The sequence below is a fragment of the Stenella coeruleoalba genome (genome assembly GCF_951394435.1).
Source record: "Stenella coeruleoalba genome assembly, chromosome: 19".
NCBI lineage: Eukaryota > Metazoa > Chordata > Mammalia > Artiodactyla > Delphinidae > Stenella > Stenella coeruleoalba.
The window spans coordinates 11493125-11505882 of record NC_137165.1 but is presented as its reverse complement, the minus strand read 5'-3'; the positions used below and the strand labels follow the sequence as shown (position 1 = coordinate 11505882).

At 61.1% G+C, this 12758-nt stretch overlaps 1 protein-coding gene across 2 annotated transcripts in view; it reads right to left on the bottom strand.

Annotated features, from left to right (window-relative positions):
* Positions 1-10393, bottom strand: part of SMTNL2 (smoothelin like 2) — a 39945-nt gene extending 29552 nt beyond the window's left edge. For both annotated transcript variants that reach the window (XM_079905484.1, XM_079905483.1), the window contains exons 1-5: positions 9959-10393; positions 2627-2717; positions 1889-2125; positions 1144-1219; positions 46-225 (exon numbers count right to left, since the gene is read on the bottom strand). In XM_079905484.1, coding sequence (XP_079761610.1) covers positions 46-225; positions 1144-1219; positions 1889-2125; positions 2627-2717; positions 9959-10348 — 974 coding nt within the window. In that variant the 5' untranslated portion in view covers positions 10349-10393. The remainder of the gene's footprint in view (positions 1-45; positions 226-1143; positions 1220-1888; positions 2126-2626; positions 2718-9958) is intronic.
* Between the last annotated feature and the right edge of the window lie 2365 nt (positions 10394-12758).

Sequence of the window (12758 nt, the reverse complement as noted above, 5' to 3'; positions counted from 1 at the left end):
GGGGCCCAGACTGGTCTGGGGGGCGGGGGGTGAGAGCATCCGTACTTGCCAGCTGTATCCTGCTCCCATTTCTCAAATAACGCCTTCCGGGCCTGCGCCCCCGAGGTGCGGGGCAGCGTCTGCGACCTCACCAGCTCCCGGCGACGCTCCCCCTGCCGATGGGCCTGGGTCGTGGCTGGCGGCTGCGGGGATGGGAGAGACTCGGGTGGCGTCACCAGAGGTGGGCTGAGGAGAGAAGCACGGAGTCAGGAACACAGACCCGCCCATCACTAGCTTACCTGGGCCCCGGGCCCCCCACCCCACTGAGTGTAGAATGAGGCAGCAACCAGGCTACAGGCAGGGAGGAAGCACCACTTGCTCTAGTCCCCAACCGGTTCTGCAGCTTTTCCAAACTGAGCTGCTGTCCGAGGCAGGCCTGGCCGGCAGTGGGCCCCTCTCTGAGCATCGTCACCCCTCGCAGGTGTCCGTGCCTGGGCTGAGCGGGGTGGGGGTGGGGGCATCCTCCTCGCGGGAGGTGTACGCAGAACCGGCTTCACCAGGACCAGGCCCCCTCCTCACCACCACGAAAAAGACCCCCTTTGTTTCTCCCCTGCAACAGTTTTCCAGAAAGCCACAATTCTCCTTTTATTACTGAAAGGGGGGACAAAAGCCAAGCCAGCCTCTATCCCCAGCTCCGATCACAATCCGGTGGGCCTGGGGGAGCATGGGGACAACCACAGGCCAGGAGGCAGCAGACCTGCCCCCGCCTAGAGACGTCCTCAGCCGCGGGCGGAAAGCAGGATGGGTGGAGAGGAAAGTGGGAGATCGCCCCACGCTCCATCCTCCTGTGGGGACTGAGACACCCCCTCCAATCTTTGCACAGACTTCCTTTCAAGGGTCCTAAGAGAAACCAGCCCGAGGCCCTATATATATATATATTCTCCAAACAAAACCCTCCACCTAGCCCCGCGGCCTCATGTCCTCTGCTCAAACCCCACCCATTGACGCTGCTCTCCCTTGGAACCAAGCCCAGGAGGGTGCCTCATCCTGGGTCAGCATGGGAGCTCCCTGCAGGGGCCCGGGCAGCCCGAGTTCAAGGCAAAGTCCAGACGCTGCCTGGGGAGGGCTGACCTGCCCCCACCGGGGACTGGGGCCCCGACTCACCTGCCGTTGTTCCTGCTGGCCGTCACTGCCCCGTAGCCAGAGCTGGATAAAGACCGTGGGAGAGAAGAATTCTTCTCTTCGGGACAAAGCAAGGGAGAGAAGTAACAAACCCTGGCCTCGCAGAGGGTCACCACTGCCAGCCTCCCTTCCTCTGACCTGGCCCTGTGCCGTTTACCCAGCGTCACTCAGGGCAGGGGCAGGACCCCTGGGCTAAGCTGGCCCTGCCTTGGCCAACAGTTGAGGAGAAAGGATGCTGGGAACATACAGCAATGACATAAAAGAGGCCTTTTAAAGTGTCCCCCGCCCCCAGCCCCGCTTCTGAGAGCACAGAGCCCAGGGCCTCTTGTGCTACGTATCCAGCAAACACTTTGTTCCCGAGCCCTCATTCTGGAAACCCAAACAGCCCAACCCCAGGACACACCACTGAGGCCTGACCCCAGGCCCAAGACAGGCCCCGGGGACCATGCCAAAGTGTGCAGGGTAAGAGGCCACCTTCTAACCACAGCCTCGACCTGCAGTAAAAGCCACAGTCGTCTCCCGTGGGGGACGAGGCTACTTTACAGCATCTCTGGGGGGAGGAGTCGGGAAAGATGAGCCCCATTTGATGGAGCAGATGAGCTAGGGAAGGGGGTCGCAGTGACAGCAGAGGGGGGCTGGGGCTTGCCCAGGTTTCCTGAGTCTCTTGCCAACTGCCCCCAGCCCCTGCCCTCCCTCCCAGTTTGAGGCCATGCCCTCCTGCTCCTACCAGTGGGACTGGGAGTCCAGGGTGTGGTGGCCTCGCTGGGGCTGAGGCCCCCCAGGACGGCGGCAGACGTGGGCGAGAGAGCTGCGGCTGACGTCTCCCCAGAGAACCTCTCGGAGACTCGCGTGATAGCCGTGACTGGCTGGTGAGGCAACCGCAAGGAGAGGCTCGCAGGGCGAGGCTTGGGGGGTTCTGGTGCCGGGACAGTTTGGGTGGTCTCAGGGGGTCCATCACCTGGACCTGGAACATGGGACCAGCAGGGTTGGGGGTGTGAGCCGTGGCATCCACAGGGGCCTCAGACCCTCCCAGGAGGACTCCAGTCTCTGTGAACCTTCCTCCCACCTCCTCCAGGAAGGCCTCCCTGACCACTCCAGCCTCCCTGACCTCCCCCTGCTGCGGACGTCTCGCTGCTCCAACCAGAGCTGGCGTCTGCTCCAACTTTCCCTCATAGACAGTTCAATAAATAGTCACCTATCAGTCCACTTTCTACCCTGTTCAGTGCTTGGACAATTCCTCAGCCCCTGCTTGCATTCCTCCAGAAACAGGGAAGCTCACCACCTTCTGAGATCTCTCATTTTCTTCTGTGTTTACACAGTTCTACTTCACACTGAATGAGGCTGCTCTCCTGGCAGCCTCCCCACCTGCTGGGGTTTAGGCTCAAGTCCTCCATCCCTGACAAGGGGTGGCCAAGGCCCTGACCCCAAAGCTACCCAGCCCGCTCTCCTCTGCCGTCAGCCCTACCTGCCCCAGGCTGGTGCCCGTTCTCGACGATGCACGAGTCTGAGGTCCTTCTCATCTCCGACTCTCCGGCCTCGTCATGGTGATCCATGCTCTACAGAGAGACAAACACCACCGAGGCCTAGTCAGCCGGGGCCAGCTGCCCGCACCCCCTGTGACCCCCTGGTTCTGACAGGGCAAACAACACTCAGTTTTGAGAGAGACAGCCCCAGGAAGGTACAGTGATGGGCCAAGGTCACACAGGACTCAGTCTCACAAGTTGAGCCCCCAGGATCCTGGAGGCAAACACCTCCACAGGGCTCATCCCAGACCCCCCAAATGCTAGGGACAAACGTCAAGACTGGGAGTTCTGAAAGCATGTGCAAGGCGCCCTACCCCTTCCCCCAGGCTGGACCAGATGCCTGGGGTCCGGAGAGCCTGGCCCTTGCTCGTCCTGGGGGCTGCCTGTGTGGGAGCAGCCCAAACCCAGCGACATAAGGTCCTTCCGGGCCAACAATGGGCCCAGGAGCCCTCACGCTGCAGGGTCACAAGATTTGCCTGGATGTCCAGAGCACAGAGGCCTGATTGGCTCCATGGGGCCCCTCCATCTCCTCTGGGCTACAGCAGTGGGGGGTGTCATGCAGAGAGAGAGCCAAGACCAAGAGCCAGCAGGCAACCTGGCATCCTGGCTGTGCCGCCAGCCGCCAGGTGACCCAGGTCAGGTCGTGCCCCCTCTGGGTCGGTTTCCCTGTTGGAGATGAGGGAGCAGGTTATGCAAAGCCTTGCCAAGCGTCAGGTCCTTTTTCTGGGCATGCCACTTAGACCAACTTGCTTCTGTCCCCCCGGGAAGATGCCACTACACCCATTTTACAGATGGGACCTGAGGGCTGAGAGAGGGGATGTGTGCAGTCCAGGTTACACAGTGAGAAACAGCTGAGATGTGTGGCCAGGAGGGATGTTGTCCTCAACCTTGGCTCTGCCCTGGTCACAGTGAGGAAGGCTGGAGGGCTCGGAGCATCTGTGAGGCTGGTAGGGTCTGCCCTGCAAGAGGAGAACACAGGCAGACCCCGATCCTGGGCTCTACTAAGAGCCCATGATGAGTGCCTTGAGAGGTGGCCATACCTCTCCTTAGACGACTCCAGACTACCTAGCCCCCTTGTCTACCAGGTTCCCAGAATGACAAAGGCCCATCCTTGGCCCCCGACGGCTCAGCTATCACCGCAACCAGTGCAAGAGGTGTCCTCCCCGCCATGGGGGGGATCAGTCTGGTGGGGGAGCCAGGGCTGTGAGCAGATGATATCAAGCCAGCATGAGGGTGTGTGCCTAAGACAGACTTCATCCAGCCCCGTGGGCCAGGAAGGGCCTCCCAGAGGCAGGGGTAGCTGAGAGCCAGTCTAGAGTAAGCTAGGTGGGACCAGGAGTGGAAGCGACCAGTATCTGCCAAAGCAGATAGACAACAAGGCACAAAGCATTCTGATCTGGTGGCTGGAGAAGCACCATGCAGCCCAAGGTGCCAGCCTGGAGAACGTGGACTTGACCCCTTGGACAAGAAGGAACTGCAGGTTGTCAGCTGTGTTTTAGGAACATCCTTCAGAAGCCAGTGACATAGTGCCATGGAAGGGGTCGACCAGATGGCCAGTCACCTCACTAGTCCCACATGGGGACCTGGGGAGGAGAGATGGGGCAGTGAAAAAGGACTCAAAGGTTTGGGGAGAGTAAGTGGATATGGAGGGATGGGGGAGTCACACCTCTTTCAAGCCTGGGCTTTGGGCCCAGCTGACTTGACTATGGCGGTGGGGGGGGATCGGTGGGAAAATAAGAACTTCAATTTGGGACATGGTGAGTGTAAGGCGTCCTTGGGGCCTCAGGGGGTTGAGGTCAGGAGGCAGCTGGATATTTGAGTCTGAAGTTTAAGAGGAAGGATGGACAAATGATGCAGAAACAGGGGTCTCACATCTGGAGCACAGAGGAAGAGCAGGCTCGGGGCCGATGGGGCCTGCGATGGGCACCACACCTGGGGGCAGAAGAAGCACCTGCAGAAGAGAATAAGAAGCAGCGGCCAGAGAGGGGAGGAAGAAAACCAGAAGAACGTGGAGAAAGGCAGGTGGAAGTGTGTCGAGAAGGCTGGTGTGTCAGCGGCTCCAAAGGTAGCCTCAGGTCAAGAAAAAGAAGGTCAAGACGAGATCTAAAAAGGTCCTTTGGGTTTAGCAAAAAAAAGAGGTTCTTGGTGACAGTTCAGGAGCTGAATCAGAGGTGGGGGTGGGTGCAGGAGACAGCCTCGGGGAGAGATGGAGACACGGAACCTGCAGCCATGAGGGGCGGGGGGAGGGGCTCTGGACGAGGTAGAACAATGTTTATAGGCTGCGAGAAAGGCTCCAGCTGGGTGATGGGACCCTCTGTGCGGTGGGGACCCTGGGGAAGTGGGAGAGGACAGGACTCGAGCCTGGGGCGAGGCTGGGCTTGGAGGGGAGGTGACTCCTCCAACTTCCGATTCAGGAGGATGGAGCGGGACAGGCCGGCCCCACTCGTGGGAACACTGGAGAAGAGGGGGCAACTCCTGGCACCTCAGAGTGGAGAGGGCACCCCTAGAGCCTAACCTGAAGCCAGCTCGGCAGAGGGAGGAGAAACAGCCAGTCCATCCTGAACCCAGCCCCCACCCGTCACCAGGGCGCTCAGCTCTGGGGGCTTCACGTCCTGCCCGCCCACTCTACTCTGGTCCAACAGGTTCCGCAGGTCTAGGCGGAGGTCTGGAGGGCCCGGCCACTGGTGAAACCATTTTCCCAGGAATGTGGGTCTCTCTGGGCACCCCCCCCCCCCGCCACCGCAGACGCCTAGCCCCCCGCACATTGCAGGCCCCGTACCCACCCCATGATGCCCCAGGGGGACCAGACGCCACAATCAGGCAGGAAGAAGGTCCTGGACCAGCTGGATTCCTGCCAAGGGGTCTCCAGCAAAGCAGGAGGGAAAGGGGATGGGACTGACTCACGCCGGCAGGCCAGACTCCCCTCACTACGCCATCCCCGAGACTGGGACCCACTGCTCGTTCAACCCATCCAGAGATCCCCCTCCAGCCCCTCATAGGAGCCTGGTGGGTGGGGGTCATCCCTAACCTCACCCCGTGACCAAAGGCAGCGGCAGAGTCAAGGTTTGGGTCTCCTACCCCAACCCAGGGCTCTATCCACAAAGTGCTCATGCTTTCTAGGAGCAGGAAAGACAACTCAAGACAAATTTGTGAGGCCGGGCCCTGGAGGGGGAGGGGAGGGGGAGAGCGGGGTAAGTGCTCCAGCAGGATCTGAGTCCCTGAGCCCACCCACAGGGCCCCCAGCATGCCTGCTCCCCCAGTGGTCTTCCTTTGGTGGGGGCAGCCTGATTCAGCCACAGGGAAGGGAAGGGGGTGGGTTCTGTGTGCTGGGGTCAGAGTAGAAGTCACTGGAGAGCCCTGGGGATGAGACGGGTCCTGGGGAGCTGGCTCTCGCACTCCCAAGATCTGGGCTTTGTTTGAAGAAGGGGGAGGCTGCCTGTGAGGAAGCCCAGGCCTGGGAATGTTCGGGGGAGAGGCGGGGGGTGCTGAGTCTTATTTCAGGGACCCTCTCCCTGGGGAAGTGTTTAAACACTGTTGTGAGGCCAGGAATAATAGTTCAGGCACTCTTGGGGCTGCCTGACCCCACGTGGGCTCATGCGCCTGGGCAGGGGAGCACGTCTGCGTGCCTCGCACAGCCCACAACCCGCCAGAACCCCCATCCTGAGCCCCTAACACGGCTGCTCCGTCCTCCTCTCTCACACCACAGTTTTAAAGACTCAATTCAAACTTCTACCCAAAGCATTTAACTCTCTTATCACACAGTGTGTCTGGGAAAGGAAGGCAGATAAGGCAAGTCTGGTTTCTTTCACGCCGGACCTCGATGCTGCTCCTGGCTGTCTCACGTGGGGACCCGGTGGCTCCAGCTCAGCTGAGGACATTTCCAGGGACCAACCCTGGCACAGCCTCCCGGGCCAGGCCTGGCCTCAGGCTACCCTCCACTAGCCGGACCACAGCTGTGGCTCCGTGGACACTCTTACGAACCGATCGGGTTGATGTCACTGTTATAACTACGCAGCCCACTCGGTACAGGGGCCAGACAGGGATGGGCCAATCCCCCTTGGATGCAAGGAGCCTGAGGTCCAGCTGGGAGATGTCCCTAAGGCCTCACAGCAAATGTGCCCAAAGCAGTTCCTATTTGCTGCAGGGTCTCAGGCTTCCTACAGGGAGTCCTCCTGATTATTCCCACTCTACTGCCCTGCCCTCTCCCTCCTCCCAGAGCCTCCCTGGCTACTCACTACCTAGCAAGGTCAAGGTTTGTGCGCTCAGAACTGGATTACTAGATCAACCCTGCATTGAGTTCAGGGCATAAGTATATGCTGAATATGACCCACCTCCCACCCCTGCAGTCCCTGGTTTGAAACCGCAGGAAGCAAGAGGGTCTCAACCAAGGGTCTCTACAATTCATTGCCTGTTACAGAGGGGCAGTGGAACACCGGCCTCCGCACTGCCTGATGACTGCCACCACTGGCTCTCGTGCGCGGGTGAGACCCTCCTACCCAGACCACCCTGCCCCCCCCGACCCCCGGCAACACACACGTGGGAATATGGGAGTATGAGAGGCCAGACAGCCCCGGCGCCCAGCTGACACTTTCCAGTCTCACCCTGGAGCCCCGATTCCTTGTTCACGACCAAGTGTCCGCTCACAAGCTGCCAGTAACAGCCCATGAACAAGCACGTGTGGATGACTCTGCACAGCACCCTCCCTGCCAGAAACTGGCTCGGAGCCCGGGTGGGCGAGAGAGAGGTGGGCTGCAAGAGGAGTGGGGACCAGCGCCTCTGGTAGGGCAGGGAGAAGCTGCCTCGGGCCCAGGGAGCCTCTGATCCCACTGGAGGCCTCGACCATCCTCTACCCGCAGCGCTCAACTCTGCTGGCTGTTCCACCTCCCTTCACTTTTTTTTTTTTTTTTTTTTTTTTGCGGTACGCGGGCCTCTCACTGTTGTGGCCTCTCCCATTGCAAGAGAACAGGTTCTGGACGCGCAGGCTCAGCGGCCATGGCTCACGGGCCCAGCCGCTCCGCGGCATGTGGGATCCTCCCGGACCGGGGCACGAACCCATGTCCCCTGCATCGGCAGGCAGACTCTCAACCACTGCGCCACCAGAGAAGCCCCTTTCAGGCTTTTTTGAAGTCCAGAACCTACTCCTCAACTGTGTCTCCATCCTCATCCCTCAACGAGGGGCAGCATCCCTGCTGACCCCCAACCTCTTCTTCCAGGAGGACTTCCCTCTCTCCATGTCTAAGAATGGGCTTTCCAGGGCCTTCCAGCCCCCTGGCAGCTCCCCGGACTCTGCCCAGGGCTCTGGCCTCACCCTCTCCTTCTGCATGGCTGCCCTGAAGACCTCACCCATTCTAGGGCTTCAACCACCAGTTCTGCCCCGATGTCCCCCTGACCTCCAGCCTCGACCGGATCTGTGACTCTGCCTGCTCTGGGACACCTTCGCCTGGATGTCCCACAGCCTCACACCCTCAGCACAACCCAAATGGAACCCAGCATCTCCACCAGATGTGTGACTCAGGAGTCCCCCAGCAGGGCTCCCCAAGCTCTGGCTGTCCTCTCCTTGGACCACCACATTTAAGTTATCCTGTCTCCAGCCACCCTCCAACCTGCCATCCATCCATGAGGGACCTTGCTGGATACAAGGAGGACCCTGTCCCTCCCCTGCCCGGTGCCCCGCGCCCACCAGCTCCATAGCCAAGAGGACTAGCCCACCCCACGTGACTAATTCCCCACTGAGAAAACTTAGATGACTGGAGAGATTCCTCTCACATATTTGCGTGAATTCATGTACCTATTTACATGACTCTGAAAGCATTTTTCGAAAACTTGGACAGCTGCTTCCACGAGCAGACAAGTAGCAAATGTGTGTTAAAATAAAATCTCAGAAGCAGCCCATGACACAGTTTATTAGGTGCGTGTGAGCTCACAGTGGTGATCTTATACCATGGCCAAACAGTGGTCATGCTTATAGGACAGAATTAAGTGTATCCATTTCTAGCCACTTCACACGGAGCACCGGGACACCCAGGAGCTCTGCCACCAGCATGTTTAAGAACCTCTCACCCCAGCCCCCCAAGGCAGAGCCCAACTCCCCGGCCCAGCATCCAGGGGCCTTCACAACTCCTCCCTCTGCTCTCATACCCACCAGGCTCTCCTCTGGCCGGTGAGTCCTTCCAGCCTCTCTGAGGCGGCAGACACAGCCCCACACACCGCCCCCTGCACAAGCAGCAGCAGGTCCTTGGCCTCCAGCACAAAGCCAGCCTGAGACACCCACCGGGACGGGACAATCGTGTTTGGAGCAGAACATCTGCTCTGGCTGCCCGCGATGTCGGTACTGCTCGGTCTGGGGCCATCGCCCACCCTGGCTGGGACCCCCAGGGGCAGGGGCTAATCTGATCCCCCTCCTCCTGGCCCCTGGAGGTGCAGCCCAACCCACACAAGAGATCTGAAGGTGTGATGGATTGAACCAAGGAGGGACTGCAGGTGCACACTACCCAGACCCTGGCACCCCAACCCCGGAGCACACGCCAGGCAGGGTGGGAAATCCCACCTAAGGGCCACTGCACACACCACGGGAACCTTCTTACCCGCCGCTCCAGGAGGCCCCAGGCTCAGGGGAGAGACCTCCGCCCCACACCCACGCCGTGTGGGCCTCTGGCCGGTCATTGACCCCGGAAATCTAGACTGCTCACGACTGGTTCCCCCTGGCCCCCACCGCCACCCCGTCTCTCCCTTCAAGGTGAGGATTTACCTCCTGCGAGTTCCCAAACGCCGCTGCCCCGGCTGCGCCCCAGCAGACGGCGTCCTCCTGCCCCCAACACACACCCGGGCTTGAGTTCTCAATCTGGGTTAATCAATAACCTGAACCGTCAGGCCTCAGTGAAGCGGCATCGCAGGGGGCGCGTCAATGGAGGTGTGGGAGTGGGGGGTGGGGTGGGTTGCTGACCACCCCAACACGCCGGCCGGGCCCCGGGCGGTGTTAAACAGCGCCCAAGCCCTTAGTGCCACGGGACAGCAGAGAGAGGGGGACAGAACTCGGGGCGAACAGGGCCCGGCTGCAAAGAAGGGAGGGGGCCCAAGACAGGTGCAGCGGGTAGACTAAGCCGGTGCTTCGCAGGATGGTGGCCGGACCCCCACGACGGAGTCGCAGCGGCGGGTGGCAGGGCAGCGCCCAGTCCCGCAGGCGCACGCACTCGGGACCTATAGGCGCGGCGGGGGTCGCGGAGCCCTCCTCCCCTGGCGCACGCGCACAGGCGCCGGCGCTCCCCGAGGCTCACCTGGCCTCGGCCGGACAGCGAGAAGGTGGCGTGGCTGGCAAAGCGCGCGGTGCCCAGACGGGGCGCGCGGTCCGGGACGCCAGGCGCGGGCGGAGGGCTGGGCGTGCCGGGCGCGGGGGCCAGCCCGGTCGTCAAGCCAAGCGCCTCCACCTGGCGCGTCAAGCGCTCGAGCTGCGCCTGCAGCCGCTGGTTGTCGCGCTGCAGCTCGGTCACCGTGCGCGCCAGCGGTCCGGCCAGGTGCAGCGCCTCGGCCACGCGCTGCTCCACGCCGCGCTGCAGCCCCTGCATGTCCTCGTGCAGCGCGCGCACCGCGCCCTCCAGCGCCGCCTCGTAGCGGCCCAGCGCCTCGCGCACCGTGCGCGCCTCCTCGGCGTCGGGGGCCGGCTCCATGGCGGGGCAGAGCGCTTACGTGTGAGGGAGATCGGGCCTAGCCGGGCGAGCAGTCGACCTCCGCAGCTCCGGGCGGCAACTGGACGCCCGCAGCCGGGTACGCCCGAGGGTTGGTGGGAGGGGCGGGCAGGGGGCGGGGCGGGCCCCGCGAGCCGGGGGACTGGGCGCCGCGCGGGGGCGGGGCCGCGGGGGCGGGGCCAGGCGGCTCGGGGGGACAGCCCCTGTCCAGTCGACCCGAGGGATGCAGTGAAGTGGGGGAGGGGGGGGGTTCCCCGGTGGCGCCGGAGGAGAAGAGCTCACTCCGCCTCTCCTCTTCCGCGGTGCGGAGCTGCACAGGGAGTGCGGAGGCCGAGCCCCCCTTGACCCTGGAGGAGCGGCGTGCGGCCTGGGGGAGGGGCTGCGGGCCACCTGAAGAAGGCCTCGATCCCCAAGTGGACTTGACCTCGGAGACCGCGGACGTGGGTTATGCGTTCCATCGGGGCTCTCACTCGCAGGGCCCAGGTCCTACTGGGGGTAGGGACCCCCTCACTGCTCAGGGAGACCTGAGAGCCACAGCAGTAATTCCCAGAACCCCGACCCTCACCCTGTGCCCGTCACTGCCCACTCTACGCCGTGCACACGGCCCTCACAAACACATACTCACCTGTGGGATCTTTGCCTGGAATTTCTTGCACCTGTTATAAGACCTAAGGGAGGAGACAGGTGGTGAGGTCCCTCCCTGACTCTGCAATTATGTGCTCTCCCCTCCCAGACCCACTCTGTGTAGCAAGATCTTTGCATCCTTATTGCTGGTGGTCATAGGGGCTCAGGGCTCACTGAGGGGCCCCTGCTAGGGGATCCATGAGTGACTGAGGTTAGAGACAGAGGAGAGAGCGTGCTTAGGGCCCAATATCCAAATCCTAGGATCGGCGACCTTGGAATCAATCACCCTCTCCCTCCATCAGAGCCTTGGTCCCTGGCCTCTATCCACAGGCCGGGGCTCCCACCTCGACTCCCTCTCAACACTCCTTTCATGCCTGAACCCAGATATTCCTCCCTTCCATACCCCCCATCCCCCAACCATCCCAAGAAAGGGAGGAGTGAAAACAGCTGTTGCTTCAGAATGATAGGATGATGGGCAAAGATGCTGTACGTTCCCAAATATATTGTAAAATTGATTTAAAATAAAAATGGGAACATCCCATCCTTCTTTGTGCAAAACAAATCTTTCCTGATTAGCCTTCTCCTTCCCAGGCATGGCCCACCTGGAGGAGGCCCGGTGGCTGGCAGGCAGAGCCAGATGACTGGGGAACGAGAGGTCCGAAAGGCTTGTTCCCATCACACTAGGCTTCCAAAGATGTTTGCAGCCACAGACCTCCTGGACTGGCCTGCTCTGCCCCAAAGGAACTGGATCAGCCTAACAGATGCTGAACGCTGGTTCCCCCTTTCCCCCCTCCACCGTGGGGACAGGAAGGAACGCTGGGTTACCTAATCCAAGGAGCCTTCCAGCAATTATTTCATGAGAAAGTCAAGTGCCAAAAGGCGTTCATGTTGTGTGTGTGTGTGTGTGTGTGTGTGTGTGTGTGTGTGTGTGTGTGTGTGTGTGTTCCAAGTAGCTGTGTGGACAGGGTGAGCCAGATTGCTCCCTGCATTCTTTCTCGGGGTAGAATCTTTGATAGAGACTAGGAGAGAGGCTGCTGCTGCAGCTTCTGCCCCGAGTAACACTCAGAGCCCCTCCAGGTCTGAGCCCGGGAGCCTGGAGTTCAGAGACCCAGCTCTCAGGCAGAAAAGCCCAGCCTCTTCTTTTGCAGGACCTGAGGAAGGACCAGGTGGGGAAGTCTGGGAGGGGCTGGACAGCTTGGTCCCTGGCCCTACAGTGGATGTGCATCTGGGCCTGTGCCTGGACCGGCAGCATAGGTGAGGGTGGTGGTGGTGGGGGGCAGGGGTCCAGCCTTCTCTCCCAGCCTCCAGGAGAAGGAAGGCTGGCTAGGTCTCTAGAGTGGGACCCCTAATGGGTGATAGAATCTAGAGCCTGGCTGCCCAGGATCCATCCACACTCTCCCACCTCAGCTGGGTTATCTCCTGATCCACTGTGACAACATCTGGGTAGGGCTGCTCGGGGGCTGGGCAGGGCTCCATCTGCGGCTGCAGTAGGAACTCTGTCAAGGGCAGAGATGGGGCTTACGGTGGGTTCTGGGCAGACAGTACAAGAAGCAAACCATCTCCCTTGGCCCCTCTCCTGATGGGGCTCACGGTGGGTTCTGGGCAGACAGTACAAGAAGCAAACCATCTCCCTTGGCCCCTCTCCTGATGGGGCTCACGGTGTTCTGGGCAGACAGTACAAGAAGCAAACCATCTCCCTTGGCCCCTCTCCTGATGGGGCTCACGGTGGGTTCTGGGCAGACAGTACAAGAAGCAAACCATCTCCCTT